At 43.7% G+C, this 18,552-nt stretch overlaps 1 protein-coding gene across 3 annotated transcripts in view; it reads left to right on the top strand.

Annotated features, from left to right (window-relative positions):
- RASGEF1B (RasGEF domain family member 1B) overlaps window positions 1-4,847 on the top strand; it is a 181,455-nt gene extending 176,608 nt beyond the window's left edge. For all 3 annotated transcript variants that reach the window (XM_072942199.1, XM_006198215.3, XM_072942212.1), the window contains one exon: window positions 3,449-4,847. In XM_072942199.1, coding sequence (XP_072798300.1) covers window positions 3,449-3,473 — 25 coding nt within the window. In that variant the 3' untranslated portion in view covers window positions 3,474-4,847. The remainder of the gene's footprint in view (window positions 1-3,448) is intronic.
- Window positions 4,848-18,552: the final 13,705 nt, after the last annotated feature.

Here is an 18,552-nt window from a genome sequence, read left to right as displayed (position 1 = left end):
AGAGAGGAAAAAAAAACTTTATTAAAACTTTTTTTTTCAATCATTCAATTAATTATTTTTAATGGAGGTACTGGGGATTGAATCCAGGACCTCGTGCTTGCTAAGCATGCGTTCTACCACTGAGCTGTGCCCTTCCCCATCCTGAGAGAAAAACTTTCAGTGCAATCCAGAATCTTTTCAAATTTAAAAATTTTATCAATCTATTAGTATTTTCAAACAAATGTACTTTCAAACAAAACTAGGATAGGCAAGTTTGCATTTTTACCATTGGAGATGCTTTAATAGGCAAAAGCAGCCCAGGCTGTAGTATTACTATAAACTAGAGTGCTGTTACCTGTGCTGCTACTCAGAGACTCTGGGAACATGTGCTTTTTTGTACCAGGTTGAGAAGCCCATTTTCTCTTCTTCCCAAAGTCATTGGAGAGCCTTCATTATACTTGATCCTGGGCTAGGCTTCCTGAACCAGGGTACCTAAGATACATTTGGATTTATGAGATTTTGTTTTAAAGGAAAATTTAGGCCTTGTTGGTACCTTTCATTAAGGACCGATGAGATGCAGAGGCGTTGTTACCCTTAGAGTAAGCTGCAGTGATAGGTAAAGGATTGAAGATGTTTCTTGTTTCCCAGACGCAAACATAAGCTTTAAGTTACGGCCATCGCCGGGAATTGGGGGAATATAACAAGTGTGCTGGGCCGATGCCCAGTTCTCCTTTGATGAAATTTTGTACCTACTAGTGGCACGTTTGTATTAACATTTTGTACTACTTTGTGTTGGTATTAAGGGATCTTTACTGCACCATTTAATAGTATTCTTGTGTAAACCATGAGCCTCAGAGTACACATGTTGCTGGAAAAGAGATTTGGGAATTACTCCTTGGGGTTATTCTTTTTGGACGAACTTTGCCTTCCACGTTTCTCCTCTTATTCATCCCCCCTTCCCATTCTTTAAAAACATTAAGTTGATATGGCCCCTGAGTACAGCTTAGCTATTGTTACTTTTCTTAGAGATTTTTTTTTAAATTGGTAAACAGAGAAATTGGGGTACATAAATGATTCCTGGTATCTGCATTGCCTGTGAAATCCAGACATACTATAACAATCCAGAGCTCCCACACATTTCTGTTCTAATTGTTTTTCTTTTCTGATTCTTATTCTTTTGTGCCATATTCCTATTGATTTGTGGTTATTTGGAAGGGTTTGTAAATCCAAGGGTTAATCGTAATGCTAAAGGTTAATTTATACAGTCTTTTCCCATATCTGTATGTACTGCACACACAATATACATTTAATATTTAACATTTGATAGGTTGAAATGTGACCAAAGAGTTCAGTGGGGAATTTAGATACATGAAGGGAAAGAGAGGGGTTGCTGTACTGGCCTAATCAGACTCCACTCAAAAGTGCTTAATAGTATGGTTACCAGGGAAAGGGGGTGGGAAGGGATAAATTTGGGAGTTTGAGATTTACAAGTTTTAGCCACTATATATAAAAATAGATTTAAAGAAGTTTCTTCTGTATAGCACAGGGAGCTAGGCTCAATATCTTGTAATAATCTTCAATAAAAATGAATATATATATGTATATGCATGATTGGGACATTGTGCTGTACACCAGAAATTGACACATTGTAACTGTACTTCAATTAAAAAAAATAATTAAAAAAATTCAAGCAAAACAAACAAAAATAACTGCTTAATAGCAATGCTCCTAGTAAAAATTCACAGGGATTAGCAGCAGCACACACAGAATGAATGATACATAAGGAAATGTGCATATAAACACAGCGATGATGTATTCTTGGCATGAAAATCTAGTTTCCAAGTCAAAACTGTTTTTTCAGGGGCCTTGGAAGACAAACTCTCCTTTGAGTCTGGGTTTAAGCAGTGTACTCTGCTTTTCTGTATCTTGTCTAATCTCAAGTCCCCACTCCAGTACCTCCCTCTCCCTGACCCATCTCTCCCCAGAAAGAGACCCACATGAACTCATACACCCTGAAGCATCTTCCTCTGCTGTTATAGACCCAGTTGTTCTGTAGTGTGTGCTGCTTTTCCCTACTGCTGTGCAAGCCTTTGAGGGCAAGCACAGGGTCTTCCCTCCTGTCTGCCATGGCTCAGTGTCACAGGCTATTGAGGAATGGCATTGGGTGACTGTAGGTGTTGGACAAGGCAGAGCAGCACCAAAGAGGATAGAAAAAGAAATAGGGTTACATGCTCCCCAATGTTCATAGGCACTATTTACAATAGCCAAGACATGGAAACAACCAAAATGCCCATCGACAGATGAGTAGATAAAGATATAATATATTTATACAAAGGAATACTACTCTGTCATTAAAAAAGAATAAAATAATGCCATTTGCAGCAACTTGAATAGACCTAGAGATTATCATACTAAATGAAGTCAGACAGAGAAAGACAATATCCTATGATATCACTTATATGTGGAATCTTTTAAAATGACACAAAAGAACTTATTTACAAAACAAAAATAGACTCACAGACAGAAAGCAAACTTATGGTTACCAAAGGGGATGGTGATGGAGGATAAATTAGGAGTTTGAGTTTAGTAGATACAAAATACTATATACAGAATAGATAAACAACAAGGCCCTACTGTGTAGCACAGGGAATGATATTAGCTTATAATAACCTATAATTTAAAAATGTGAAAAAGAATATATATATATATTATATAATAAAATAAATAAAAATATATATAATCACTGAATCACTATGATGGACACCAGAAACTAACACAACATTGTAAATCTTCAATTAAAAAAAAATCATATGACCATAAAAAAGAAAGAAAGAAACAGGCTATGAACCTTGGCAAAACCACATATGCCACAGATGGTGAGGCTTCTTATTCTAGAATGATAGGACCCATGTGAAACTGTGTGCTACATTGGCTTTGCTGGGAGTACAATATTTTTACATAGGTACTTCTGCCGGTCCTAGAGCCACTCACTCAGACACTTAGGTTCAGCAGTGACGATGACAAATACACCTCTGAGGAGAGACCCCTTTCTTGGCACTTGTTATTTAAATGCTCTCTGCAGGCACGGCCCTTGAACCCACTCAGATTTACTAAGTAACCCGTCAGTGATGAGACCGGTGTGTATCTAAAAAAAGCCTTTTTTTTTTTTAAATTAGGAATGACCTGGGTTTTGTGTGTGTGTGTGCTTGTTAATATCAAGCCACTCAAGATAGAGATTTACCTATAAATAAAGTTTTTGCCATATCCACCAACATGTATTTATTTTAGTGATTAAGCAGTTCTCCAGAAAAACCTGAAGGACTTCAGTGCTTCATCTTTTTTTTTTTTGGTCCTCTTTTTAACATCAAACTTAAAACATGGGAAAATGAAACAAGCATTAGGCAAGGATATTCATCCTCCTTCATATCATCGGCCACCTTTGTGCTTATCTTGTCTTCTTATTACTCAGGTCCAGCCTCCTAGGCAGAGTTTAACACACGAGATGCTGCTGCTGCCGCCGCCGCCGCCGCCATCGCCACCGCCACCGCTGCTGTACCACGCAGGTCATCGAGGGGCTGGCCTTTGTTTTCCAGGCACCCAAAGCTACAAAAAAATCATGACATCCCCGTGAGCAGGCTCCCTCAAGAGCAGATGGGGTCCTGATTCCCCACAGCTGACAGACTGACTCAGATTTTGTGAGACTGAAATGTTCACTGAAGACACTGGAGAAAGAATCCTCTAGAGATCCCAGCTCTGCAATGACTCATCTCCTGGAATTTCCATGTGAATCACGGCTCTGCACCTGGATGGAACTTTCTTTTGTGTGTGTGTGTGGGTTTTTTTTTTTTTTTTAATTTGGTTCAACATTTGCTGCTAATGGGACTTGCCCAGCTGAGTGCTGGCTCTTAGGAAGCCCATGTTTCTTTGTTAACTTAAAAGAAAAGGGGAGAGGAAGGAGGGGAAGAAAACCCTCTATTTAGATCCCAAACTTCAGCTCAGCGGTGTTGCCGAGAGGGTTGAGGCTGGCTGAATGCCGACGGCAGACTTTGTCTCCCTGAGTTGGACCTGGGTTGTGAATGCCTCTCCTCCCTGTTCCTACGAGGTTTTGAGTTGGCTGCTGGTTAGCAAACTCCTTTTTACCCATATAAGTTATTTAATATAATAATGAAGCTCAACACTGTGGTAGGAGAATAGCCACTAGGAAAAAAAAAGCAGAGTTTGTCATTGGACTGCATACCGTTCTTGAAGGACCCTCTGTTTTCTCTGCCCTTCTGAGCTGTTGACAACTCACCACCGTGTTCTACAGATGGATTTTTCAGTAGTTTTTTTGTTACTTAGTTTTCCATGATGCCTATTTGTTCTTCCTCTTGTACATTTAAATTATCTGACTTTAAGGGAAAAAAACCCCATGGCCTAATTACAATTTTTTTTTAGCAGACGGTTATTTTTCATTACCTTTTGGAGTCTGTTGGTGACTAAACGTGTGAACAAAGAACACGTTGGAAAAGTTACCCCCAACCTCCCTCCCAACTAGAGCAGTGAACAAAACAAATGAAAAACATCTTGCTGTGAACTCAGAGGTCGATCTAATTGTGAAATAGTTCACCTTGTTAAACATCTAAGTAAGTCTGTGGTTGCTCTGCAAACAGCCATTGTATTTATTTACTCTAGGAGAAACTGTAGAGTAGTAAACTGTGCTAATGAAAAAAAAGACATCATGTTCAAAACAGAGATGTATTTGAAACCTTAATGACATGATTTCAAAAAACAGAGCATGTCTGTATGCTGCACGCCACCTCAGCAGACCTAAAATGTCTCTGAGTTGTCCCTTTCCAACGAGCAATATATTTGACACTCTGCGGCCAGGAGTTGTGGTGTCTTTCTTTCCTTTAATGGTCAGGATTGGTCAGGGGTGAGGGAGGGGCAGGGGGCTGTAGTCTCCATCACTTAACTCAAGTGACTGGCGAAAAATGTGTCTGTCCTTGCCTGGGCACTGACTTTCTGAAAATCAATCGTAGCAAGCATTTGATAAGCATCACTTGCCAGGCACTTCTAAGTATGGCTCATCACCCCCTACTTTTTCAGTATGGATTCAGGCATATTCATAATAATGGTGACTTGTCTAAGGCCATGTAGCTAATGAGAGACACAAAGATTTGAGCTAGACCTCCTAAACCCAAAGCCCAGGCTTTAGATCACACCACCAAGCCGTCTCAGACTTCAAGATAACCTTCAAACTTGCAGGGACTCTGGGGATCGTGTTGCTGTGCAGATGTGGATTCTGTGGGTCTGGGGTGGGGCCTGGGCAATGCTGATGCCGCTGGTCCTGGCATCCGCAGAGTAGCAGAACGCCCCGCGGTCCTGCCTCCTCGCTCCTGCACTGCCTTTCCCTGAACTCTGCACCCTGCATGTGTTGCCATGACAGCAGCAACGTTCATCTTTCTTTCAACCGTGTACGTCGTCGGGGGTCTGCAAACCGTGGGCTGCCAGCCGAATCTGCTCATTTCGCTTGGCTCACAAGGTGACAATGGTTGAAAAAAGATCAAAAGAAGAATAATATTTCTTGAGAGGTGAAAATTGTATGAAATGCAAACTTCGATGTCCATAAATGAAGTTACTGGCGCACAGACACACTCGTCGCCTCACACACTTTGTCGTGACTACTTTCTGCTACAGTCTTGTAGTTGTGACAGAGAGTGGAGGACACACAAAGCCTCAGATATTTACTCTCTGCCCTTTACAGAAAGTTTGCTGACCCTGATCTCTGGGTGGTTGTTTTGCGCATGACAATGAGTTTGCAAAAATGCTATACAGTTTCTAACGTGGTAGATACATCAAGGTCAAACTCCTGAAAAATTTTTCCTCAAGTGATATTACGCTTAAAAAATGGGATTCTAAGGCTATTCAAACACAAAGTTTCCAGAGAACGAGTACCTGTTCTCATACACACCTCTTGTTTTAATGTCCAGATATGCCAGAGGTTTACACCGTGTGCTCGCTTACCTGGAAATCGTTTACCGTCTCCCTCTCGGTGCCGTCCATGTGTGCGGGTGCAGCACATTTGTCACTGCCATGGCCGTGAACTGCACCAGGCCATGTCGGCCGTGTGTAGGTGTGGATTCAGGAGGTGATCTGTCGGGGCACGCCCGCTGTGAATTCCTCCCTCAGCAGCAGGCTTTGAGCAGGGGCCTGGAGGGAGCCTGCCAACAAGCTGGGCTTGCTAGGGAAGGAAGCGAGCCCCTTTCACAATCTGAAGTGCCCCTTGTTTCTAAGAACACAGGCCCGGGTTCCCCAGGGGTGGCTGGCCTTTTATCTAACAAAGAGCATCATCAGAAGAGGGTTGTCCTGCCTTTGTCTTTGAGGGTTTCCAGCTTTCCCTCTCCACTCGACCTGGCTCTAGCACTGTGCCCCTTCCTCACCCCTTCCTCACCCCTCTCATACCCAGCACGTTTACTCCTTTCTGTACTTCCTTTTTCCAACTGCCCACTTGCCTCCTGCGCTTAGAATCCTGAGGAAGCACAGCGCAGGGTTGGAAGCGGAGTTGCTAAACTACGTAGGAACGTTGGGCTGTAGATGATTGACATTCTCTCCCTTCAGCCTGGGTGCACTGTTTACCCTGTGGGCTGTCTGCACAAAAGACTCTGCCTCTGTTCCAAACACGTCTTCCTGTTGTGCTGGAGAGTGCACAACTGGGGATGGAAAAGAGGGCTAGGCTCATTCTCCTTGGAGCTGAAGGTTCAAAGGAATTCCTGAATTCGCTTCCTGGGGAAAAAAATGTGCTTAGTGACCTGGAAACTAACTAAACATAAAACTCGAAGATATTCTGATGGTGACTCTATTAGCTTTACCCTTAAGACATTTTTCAAAAGAAAAACTTTGGTCAGACTTGGGCTTCTAGAGTTTTAATAGAAAAAGGAGGGGGGCACTTCCTGGCTAAATCAAGCCAAGATATTTTTTTCTGGGTTTGAATGATTAGGTAATTGCCTCAGTTCTCTGCTTCATGTAATCAAGGTCACTTTACTCAATGCTAACAGAAGAGATGCTGGGGTCTGAGGTTTATGTATTCAAACTTTGCAGGTTAGGAAATTTCATTCAAAACTAGCAAGTAAGTCTGGCTCCATGCAAAATAGACCCTAAATCAAAATAAGCCTTAATTCTGTACTATCAACTCCTCTTAAAGGATGCTTTATTCTTTCCTTTCCTTTCCTTTTTTTTTTCTTTTCTTTTGTTTAATTTAATGCAATGAGGAAACTCCTAGGTAGCCGATTCCCACTTCAGAGCTAGCAGGCTTCAGCAGGCTTAAATCCCACTCCACCAGCCTGAAACCCAACTTCCTTTCTCTACAGTGTGAGCTGATAAGCGATGAAACATGCCAGTGTCTGTGCTCACCTTTGGACAGCAAGAGGCAACTGTCTTCCAATATTGTTAACAGAATACTTCAGTTCAAAAGTGCACATAGTCCAATGTTTTAGGACTTCTAGTTAATGGTTTATGGAACATGATTTGGAGAATTAAAAAGAAGGGAACCAATATTTCTCGGAATAAGCAGGGAAATTATGTTTTCCCTGAAGAGTGCCCAATCAGTGGGTTTTCTACCATGAAATCAAGTTTGCATTCTTTCCCTCTTTCCACCTACGCTGCTTGGAGAAAATGAAAGCATGAAATCATGTTTCTCTGGATGAATCACTGTGGGAAAGTAAGTTCAACAGAGTGTGTTGTCAACTTGGTTGAGACCTGGCAGTTGGAGGACGGTGGGCTTTGTTCAATTTTTTTGCAATGCGATTATGGAATCGCGTAAGTGCAGGGAAGCCGCATAGGGAGTTAACGTGCTCAGTTCAGATGTGTTGGATCCACGAGCGAGCCAGGTGTCAGTCTGGGTATTGCAGGGTCATGGGTTTTTATTATATTGGGGTTAAATAAATCTCAAATGTCCCCCTATGATATCTGGACTTTGGAATTGAGTATAAATTTAAGTGATTCTGATCCATTTTCATGGGTGGTACTATCCCCAGAGATCAGCAAAGGACATCCAAAGTGCTAAGGGCTTTGTTTTTATTATGATTATGAATTAGATTAACACTCCTCTGCATTTAGTGGTACACAGGTGATAATCATGGCAAGAAATCCGTCTTTAATACTGACTGGTATATATAAAATAGATCAACAAGTTTATGCTGTGCAGCACAGGGAAACATTCAATATCTTGTAGTAGCTCACGGTGAAAATGAATATATGTATATTCATGTATGACTGAAGAACTGTGCTGTACACCAGAAATTGACACATTATAAACTGACTATAACTCAATTTAAAAAAATGTGATAAGTAAAAAAAAAATCCATTTAAAAATAATATGAAAATCCATCATTAAAAGAAAAACTGGGACCAATATTGTTTAGGGTCGTGGGATAAGTTTGATAAACTCTGTGAGGGCATTAGGTGAAGAATATGAGAATGATGGGCTAAATCTCACTCTCCTCAGAAATGGGGGGGCTTTGGGGGAGTCTTCCCCACCTTTCTGACTTCAGTGTCCTCATCTGTAAGTAATGGGTCTAGACCAGGTGACATGCAACGGCCATTCTGATCTGCGGGTCTGTGGTTTGGCAAAGCACTTTCTTAGCTTTCTGGACCAAAAGGTGAATCAGTGAGTAGATACAGCATCCTGCATTTGTGCCTCCAAACTTCCCCAAACTTCCCCTCTTCCTGCTGGACTCTTTTGTGTTTTGTTTGCTGTGTTTGAAGAGGGAAGGGATAAGAGGCTAACTGCTACCTGACTGGAGACAAAGAAGAGATAAAGGCCCAGCTACCCCATCCAATCCTGTTCACCATACAACAGGACAGAGTTCCTTATGGTAAGGAGTGATTGCTACCCAGACTGGAAACCGGAAAACGCCCTACGTACAAGGTCAGTTGTACGATTTCAAAGGTGCTAGAATAAGAAAGCACAGCTTCTAGAGACTACGAAAAGACTTTGTTGTGTAGACTTTGTTGTGCAGACAACATCTTCGCTGTGGCAGCTGTTGGAATCGTGCTGGTTTATGCAGATAAAATCACAGAGAAAGTGACTATTCACACCTAGTCATTTACAAATGAGTCACTCCTTGGCTTAGATCAGGCTCAGACAAGTGGTGATCAGGGCCCACTTCTGCATTTTGTCAACTTTCATTTCTAGAAAATGATTAGGAACCGCCTCTGAAGACCGTCCAGACAGTGGTAAACTGCTGAATTTGCCACACTTTGTACAGGAAGTCCCACACAGAAGGAGACCGGCAAGGACACAGACCAGTCCCGTGAGGATGGATACCTTCTCTCTCTGAGCTACAAGTGCTCCCTGAATCCTAGTCCAAGAAGACCTCTGCGAAAGAGAGAAGGTCAAAGGAAGAAAAAGACAAACAGCTCAGAAGAGGGGGAAAACTCTGAAGGGATATGTAAATAGCAGAGCTTTGGCAAGTGGGAGAGTTTAAAGAGGAGGTGTAACATTCGCGGTGTCTGAGCTTCTGAAATACTCAAACATTCAAGATCTAATAAGAAAAGAACGAAGCAAGGAAGTCTGTTCTCTTGAAAAACTACAAACTATGAGCTACTGAAACGGGTATGAAATGGAGCAGGACCCTGTGGGATCCTCACAGGTGCAAATCCTTCCCGTGCCCCCTCTTCTTGTTTGCAGGAAATAGGCTTCACGGTCTCCTCGACCTTCCGACCTTCCGTGAGCTCCAAAGGGCAGGTTCAAACAGTTGCTAATCAGAGAAGGGAGGGAATGCAGAAACATGGACGGTGCAGTCAAGAAACAATAGTGCAGCCCTGGGGCAGGGTCTTGGTTCCTCCTCAAAGAATATACATAACAATATCTTTGAGTTCTTCTGCGGGAACTAAGGCCCCCACCCAGGTGGAGGATGGTAACTTCAGACCCAGCACGAGATTCCTGGAACCTCATCATCAACCAATCAGTAGAAAGTCACACACCCTGCAGCCCTCACCCCAAAATTCGCCTAAAGAAACTATTTCCTGAAAACTATCAGAGAGTTCGGGTCTTTCAAGCACAAGCCACTCGTTCTCCTTGCTTGGCCCTGCAACAAACCTTTCTTTGCTCCAAACTCCAGCGTTTCAGTTTGGCCTCACGGTGTGTCAAGCACACAAATTTTTGTTTGGTAACAGGTATTAGGTAAATGAATAGAACTAGATATCTACGAAGATTATTTTCAATTACACAAATTTACTGAACTGACTCCAAAAAATAAAGCTTATAAAGTTCTGGAAACTAGGCATCACGCACCCTTCTCCACCTACTCAAAACTGATCAAGGCCTTTGTGCAGAGCAAAGAAGAGCTGGCCGGAGGGCTTGCTTTCTCAGCCAGGTCAGACCAGGACAGGAAATAAGGCCAACCCATGGGGTTCCCAAGTGCCCCTTTCAAAAGGCTCAAAAATTGTTAAATATTTTTTTTTTTCAGAATATGCTCTTGGCTTACAGATAAATCCAGCCCTGCTGTGATGGCCAGGCACAATGGAATAGATGGAAACCTTTGGCTCTGCTCTTCAGTTTCGTAAGAATATTATAAGATATTCTTATAAATAGAATTTCCTATGTTCAGAGAGTCCAGAGCATGGTGCACACTGCTCTTTGGTTTATCTCGAGTTATTTTCTGCAGCCTGTACTCTCAACATGGAATGAGCCTGAAGGCAGTTTTTCTCCACCTCTAGCCCTAGGTGGAGGCTGTTGGGCCTTTAATTCTCAGACTCTTTTTTTTTTCCCAGTGGAACCATCAGTTCTGCGGTGATGAAGGAGGGGTTGTTTTGAGACTGTGAAGACTGGCCGCTTCTTTCAGCACAATTACCAGGTGCTGTTGAGTCTACAGAGTCTCTTTGCTTTCACAGAGCGCAGTCACTTATCCTTGCTTGGAAGGGGCCTGGTCCCCGGGAGGTTAGTCACGCACCCTAGAGGAGAGGGGATGAATGCAGGAAACAGCCTTGTCAATCACAGACACACTTTCTCCAGTATGGCTGGTTCCGTCCCAGCTCCCACCCCACCTCCTTAACACACTCTGCTCCCTGGAGTTTCCCCTCACTCCTGCCTCCAAATCAAGACGTGCATTTCTTCAGGGTCTACTGATCTTAACTAGCAATTTGAAGGTTTAATTTTGTCAGTCTAACTTATACTATTGTGTGATTGACTGAGAATCATTTCATGTTGGCTTCCTAGCTGGTGGCGTTTTAGGGCATAGAGCACAATTTTAAAATTTAGGCAGTGAGGGGGAAAATGTGGACAAGAGGACCTTATAGAGCTGTCAAATAAAAGAGCTTTAAAGGTTTTGCCAAATGAGTGATTCATTGAGCCATCGGGCTGGTTAGTGAGAGGCCTGGGACCAGAAGCACAGTCTAGGACTGTCCCCCGGCACCAGGCGGGTTCACTGCAGAGCAGACTGGCCTTCCTGGGACTGCCTAGGTTCCTGTCCTCAGCAACTCATGGCGTTTTCAGCTGTTCCAGCGCTTTTGTTTTTTGGTTTTGATTTTGTTTTATATATATATATTTTTTTTAAATTGAAGTATAGTTGATTTACAATGTTGCATTAGTTTCTGGTATACAGCATAGTGATTCAGGAATATATATTTCTTTTCCTATTCTTTTCCATTAGAGGCTGTTACAAGCTATTGAGCATAGTTCCCTGTGCTATGCAGTAAGACCTTGTTGTTTAACTATTTCATATATAGTAGTGTATATCTATTTCAGAACTTTTGAATTCACAGATTCTCTACTTGTCAAGAAAAAAATGAAAAAAGATCTCACTGAAGACTTACTGAGTCTGCTACACACTGTGCTGAATGCGGAGATACCGAGGTGAGGCTGAGACCCAGCACCTGCGCTGAAGGAGTTCACCTTCCCCTGAGACCGCCTGGTGGTGCAACCGGTGCTGGGCGGCGTGCCCCCTTGGTGCCCCCAGACATCCTCTATTCTTAGATAATTGGCTTGGGAGATCAGAGAGCTTTTCGTGGTGGATGCAAATCTGAGATTTTATGAATGTTTGCCTGGGGATTTCCTACTGCGGTTGTGTACAGGGCTGGGCAGCCACGTGCGGATGCATCATTTTGTCCTGTGCTGGAGGAGAAGGCGGATGACTGGGGACTGAAATCCAGCCCCCAGCTGTGCATGAAGCCTGCATCATGGCAGCCTGCGCCCAGAGGAAGGGTGCTTTATTGTAATTCATCCTCCTTAAGGGGTGATCTCTTCCTGCTTGGCTCCTGATATGCTGGCAGAAGCCTTGCAAAAGAGCACAAACAAAGTGGTCCACTCAGAGAACCACCTAGCCTTCACTGTGGCTGAGTTAGGGTTTAAGCCGAGCCTTGAGAGGTCATCAGGATCCAGAGGGAGCAAATATTGGAGATCTGTGCTGAGAAATTGTACTTCATCCTAGAAGTCTGTGTGGAGCCCCTGGAGGACTTTCAGCAGTGGGGGGACAAGGTCAGGCAGAGGTGCATTTTAGCAAGGAAACACTGGCTGCTAAGCAGAAGATAAAATGGTGTTGAGGGGAGGGGTGGGGTGGATGGGGAGATGAGAAGGCGGGGATGAGGGTTGGGGGGGACCTTAAGAATAACTTAGAGGGACTGGGTGAAAGATTCTTGTCTTAGACCAGACAATTAGTTAGGAGGGTCTCAGCCAAGACCGGAAGATAGAGAGGAGGAAAGAGATTCCTAAAATGTTAAGAAGGCAGAGATGAGAGCCCTGGGGAAAGACGACTCACAGTGTGGGCGCCCTTGAGGATGGAGAGGAGCTGAGGCTGGGGGGAAGCAGGTGTCTGTGTCATGGGCTGAATTGTGTCCCCCGAAAAGATGTGTTGGAGTCCTGATCCCTAGGTTAGTAGCTGCATGCTAGTCCTGGCCCCAGGACCTCAGAACGTCACCCTGTTTGGAGAAAGGCTCTTTTCAGAGGTAATCAAGTCAAAGTGAGATTATTAGTGTGGGTCCTAAAACAATATGACTGGGTGTCTTTAAAAAGGGGGAAATGCAGACACAGAGACAGACATGGACACAGGGAGGCCACATGGAGATGGAGTTAATGCTGCCACAACCCAAAGAACTAGTAGGAGTTAGGAGAGAGGCAGGGAGCAGGTCCTTCCTGAGCATCTTCAGAGGGATCAGAGCCGTGGGGATGGCTGCATCTCAGACTTCTGGCCTCTGGGCCTCATAGGTAATACATTTCTGTCGTTTAAGCCACTCTGTTAGTGGTACTTTGTTACAGCAGCCCTAGAAAATTAACAGTCTGCCTCTTTATGATTCGATTATGTATTAGTTGGAGTCTAGTAAAGAGGAGGCTTATAAAGGAATTAGGTAATGCTTCCTACACTTTACCTTGAACTGTAGAATGACAATCATTCTGTTTTATTAACAAACGTCCTTTTAAGTTTCCATACTTTATTACCTTCAGTTGTATCCACCTAAATCAATGTAAGATGAATAGGGAACTTGAACTGTTCACACACATCAGTGAATGCTACTAAATACATATCATGGAAATTGGTGTGACCCAGTCCCGAGGTCTAACCATGGTGGGTCAATGGTAGAGTCAGAAAGGACTCTGGAGAAAGTAATACATCTCTCATTTAACAGATGCATACCCCAAAGTCCATAGGATTTATGTGATCTTGGGCTAGCAATCTGACAAAATGGTGACAAAATTTTTTAATATCATTTTTATTAAGGACAGTGTATTAATGTCTTAGGGCTAGAAGTTAAGTTTTCATCGCTTGATCTGCAGTCGGTTCTTTCTCCTTATACTCCGGGTTCAATGCTGAACTTCTCTTTGAACTGAACTGGTCTGAGGCCACCCTTGGTTTTTGAATGCAGGGGTTAAAAGTCAAATGATCCAAGACTCTCTAGTTTGCTGTAGTTCAGAAAAGAGACATAATAAAGATAAAAAGAACTGTATAGGAGAGCAAACACTAAGTAAATGTAAAGAAAAAAAAATTTCATTTTGAATCTGTCTCACCAGCTACTTCTCAGGGTCCTTTCCTGCTGCCTTTCAATCTCAAAACATTGGATCACCCCAGGGATCTGGGATGCCTTTATTTCCATTCACTGCGGAGGTGACTTCATTCAGTCCTGTTGCTTGAAAATCCTCTCCTACACTGTGACTTCCCCATTTGCAGCTGTAGGCCTTCTTCTCAGAGGTGGATTTACCTCAAAGCTTCACCTTTAGGACCTCTCACTAGAACAGCCTCTTCTAAGACCTGTACCTAGTTTTGTATTGAGTCTTGAATTCTTTATCTCAAAGAAGCTTCCCCTAAAATTATAGAAATGTTTGCTCCCACAAGCCTTGATCCACCTCTTGCTGACTCCTGGACCTCAGGCTTGTACATTCCACCTCCACTTGGAGGGCCATGTCCAAAAACCAAAACCAAAAAAACTCCTGATTTTCTCATCAGAAGTAGTTACGGGTGCTAGTCACCAAATATTTCCACCTCTCGGATTCCCAGGCATGTGGAAGGTTTGCATTTCTCATCATCTTCTTTGAAGTTAGACAGAGCTCTGTGATGTCTTTGATAAAATGTGAAGGGAAGTGACTTCACTTCCCAGCAGGAGCTTTAGAAGCCAGAGTACAATTCACTCTGCTCCCTTCTGACTGCTGTGGTGATGGAGGAAGAGAGTCAGGATGAAGCCTCAGGCCCCTGGGAACCCCTGGGTACTCTGAGCAGAGCTCCCTATCAACCAGCAAGAGATGTGCACTATGAGTAGGGGACAGATTTTTGTGGGTGAATCCAGTGAAACTTGGGGGTATGTTTGTTACTGCAGCATAACCATAACTGACTAATGCACTCCCCAAATCTGGACCTCTGCTCATCTTTCCCTCTCAGTAAACTCCCATTCAGTCTTCTGGGTTGCTCAGGTCAAATCACTTGGCCTCATCCTTGATCCCCCTTTCTTTCACTGCACGTCAATAGTCCTGTAGATGGCACTGCCAAATACATCTAGAAACTGACTACTCTCACTCACCATTTCCACCACATCTGCCATGCCAAGACACCGTCATGTTTTGCTGGATTATTGTAGCAGTCCCAGTCTCTTGCCTTCCTATGGCCTCAATGCCACACACCAGCGAGGGTGGTGGTTTAGAACACAAGTCCCTATGCCACCCACATCATTATTCATTTTCCTGTCATGATTTCACATCGCACTCAAAGTGAAATCTAAGGTCCTGTAAGATGTAACCCTGCTGTTTCTCCAGCCTCCTCTCCCACCGCCCTCCCCCTTGTCACTCAGATCCATTCTCACTCTCCTTATCAGTCTTCACACACACCAAAGCTTGTCCTAACCATTCCCTTGGCCTGGAGCACTCTTCCCCAGACATCCCCGTAGCTCATTCCCGCCTGTTTGTCAGCTCTGCTCAGAAGTCTCCTTCTCAGTGAGCCTTCTGACTAATCCTCCTTTGTGATACTGTGCTTTATAAACAATAACTATATGTTAGGACTTTGTTCCTAATTCTGGCACACAGCTCCTAAGCCCTTGGAACTTCCTAAGTGATGAGAGTGATAAAGGTGTCTTTTGTTGGAGAGAGGGTATCTCTCAGTGTTACAGTGCATAGCATGCACGAGGTCCTGGGTTCAATCCATTCACTTCCATTAAAAAGAAAAAGAAGAAGAGAATTATAAAAAAATTTATCTTTTGTTGGATTAATGAGGTGAATTTTGGACCAAACCTTAGGATGCGTTCTGGTTGCCAGGAGAACCAATCATGAACCAACCATGTGATTAGAGGGTTGGAACTTTTAGTCCCACCCCACTGACCTCAGGGGAGGGGAGAGGGTCTGGAATTTGATTCAATCACCAATGGCCAATGATTTGATTAATCATACCTATGAAAGAAAGCCTTCATAAAAATCCAAAAGGAAGGAGTTCAGAGAGCTTCAGAGACTGGTGAACACGTGGAGATTCGACGATAGTGGGTTGCTTTAAGGGGACATGAAAGCCCCTGCCTTTCCTTAAACCTTACCCTGGGCATCTCTTCCATCTGGCTGTTGCTGAGTTATACCCTTTTGCAATAAACTGGTAATCCAGTAAGTACATATTTCTTTAAGTTCTGTGAGTCACTCTAGTGCATTAATCAAAGCCAAAGAGGAGATTGTGAGAGTCTTCAATACATAGTCAGTAGATCAGAAGTACAGGTAACAACCTGGTCTTGCGACTGGCGTCTAAAGTGGGGGAGGCGGGCAGTCTTCCAGGACTGAGACCTTAACCTGCGGGGTCTGACTCGGAATCCCGCTGAATTGTAGGACCTCCAGCTGGTTTTGGAGAATGGCTTGGTGGGGTGAGAACACCCCCTCCACACACTGAATTGGTGATCAGAATTGTTTCCCTTAAGCAGCAACCTCTTCCCTGATGCGTTAGTTTCTAGTAACATGTACTGAGCTTACTGCTACACGCTGGGTTCTCTGCTAAACCCTCGACAGCAACAAACCCATTTACTTACAACTATCCTATGAAATGGAAACCACTACTATTCTTACTGAAGGGGTATAGAAACTGGCATAGAAATGCTAGAAACTTAAATTTAATGTCATGAATACTGGTGAGTGGCACAACTCAGATCTGTGTCAGACTCTAAATTCATGTTCTTAATTGCTATGCAGTTTGGTCCACAGATTAGGATGGTTTTGAAGACATATGAAAACTTGATTTTGGAATTTTTTTTTATTGAAGTATAGTTGATTTACAATGTTGTGTTAGTTTCTGGCGTACAGCATAGTGATTCAGTTATACAAATATATAAATATATATATTTTTCATTATAGGTTATTATAAGATATTGAATGTAGTTCCCCAGGCTATACATTAGAACCTTGTTGTTTATGTGCTTTATATAAAGTCGTTTGTATCTGTTGGAGATTTTTTAAATAAGTACTCATGTTTTCCTACTGGTGAACAAATTCAGACCTTTCACAGCACAGAATTCAGAGCCTGCTGAACAATGATGCCCACAGAGTGTGGATTAATGTCAGTGTTGCCAGGATGCAGGTTTGGGGTGGATGGCAGCCCCTGACTCTGTCGTGGGCTGCTCTCATTTTTATCAGCGTGAAGATCGAAAAAGTCACAAAACTGATATTCAAAACTTTTCTGTTTTGCTGCAATAACAAATTAAACCAAATCAGACAAAGCTTGACAGACTTAAGTGAGGTTCAAAACTCACCCGTGCAAATTCAAGTGGAGAAAATGGGTCTCACTAGGGTTCATGTAAAGGGCCCTTGTGATTTAAACTGACCTCTCTCTCCACTGGACCAACAGTGTGATGTCACGTAGGTGTTTTTAGCAGCCATCTCCGTCTCACTGAGCAAGTCCTGCATCCAGATGGAGGAAGACTGGAAGCCTGTCGCCCACTGGGCTGCCAAACCACATCTGTTGACTTCATCCTATTGTTTTTAGTTCTGAGGCTTCCAGAGGGACATTCATAAACCCGGCAGCACCAAGAAGACAGCGCTAAGGACAGTGAAGGTTTAGGGATCAGAGCCACGTGAGACTTTGGCTGGACCCAGGGCTGTTAAGCCTGAAGGGAAGACTTGGTGGAGAATAAGCACTGTCAGACGACTTTAGCCCATCGTGTAAAAGGGAAGAATAGAGCCAAAAAGTTAAAATTACAAAGAGGCAAATTTCAAGTCAAGGTAAAGAATTTTCTAATCAATATATATGTTCTGTGTCCCTTATGGTGACAGGAGACATCTCCACGGAGAGTCATAGCACCATACCCTTGCCTTCAAGGCGCTCACTGACCGTAAACAAGAGCGTTTGTTGACTTATAAATGTTGACCTGCTTAAATGGAACCTTTGAAGTTGCAGCAGACGTCAGCAGTGGTGCAGAGGACGAGGGACTGACTCTCTCTCCGCAGGTGTTCAGGGAAACTTCCCAGAACTGATAATTAAGTGTGACCTAGAAGCTCAGGTATGAAATTTGCAGGGGGACCCATGCAAAGGACGAAGGACGTGTTCCCAGGAGAAAGCAGGAAGGGAGTTCGGGATGTCACAAAAGGAAGGGAAGAACCCAAGCAAGGTGCCATTTCGGGTGAAGTCCCAGATCCAGCCCGAGCTCTGGAGCGTAAATGACTCCTCAGTGTTTGTCCTTCTTGAAGTAAGAGCTGAGCTTTTGTGCTTCCACACTGATTTGTCGCTGGAGGTGGGCGACCCTGATGGGAGAGCAGGGGGAGGGGATAAAACTCCAGGGCGAATTGGAAACAGGCAGGGCATCTCCAGGGTCTGGGATGCCGGGAGTGGGACGCCCCCGGCAGCGCAGGCAGCAGGTGGAGGAAGGGTGTGAGACGTGGTTAAAGGGTCACACGTGGTGACGGGGATCTGGGTCTACACCGACAGTGTCTTCCCTCAGAGCCATGGAAGGGAGCGCCTTCTGGCAGAAGAACTGGCTGGATGAAGGTGCGAGAAATGAAGTGTGCTCAGAAAATACACCGGTGTTCCTCAGCATGAAGGGCGACCAGAGCTCAAGGGGAGACAGGCCAGGGAGCTGGGCTGGCAGACTTTTGTGTTGCCAAGGGGGGAAAACATTCCAGCAGGCTCCAGGCAGGCAGGAATCGCAAGGAAATCT

This window comes from Vicugna pacos, chromosome 2, assembly GCF_048564905.1.
Source record: "Vicugna pacos chromosome 2, VicPac4, whole genome shotgun sequence".
Taxonomy (NCBI): Eukaryota; Metazoa; Chordata; class Mammalia; order Artiodactyla; family Camelidae; genus Vicugna; species Vicugna pacos.
The sequence above is the reverse complement of the archived record's forward strand: the minus strand, read 5'-3'. Positions and strand labels throughout refer to the sequence as shown.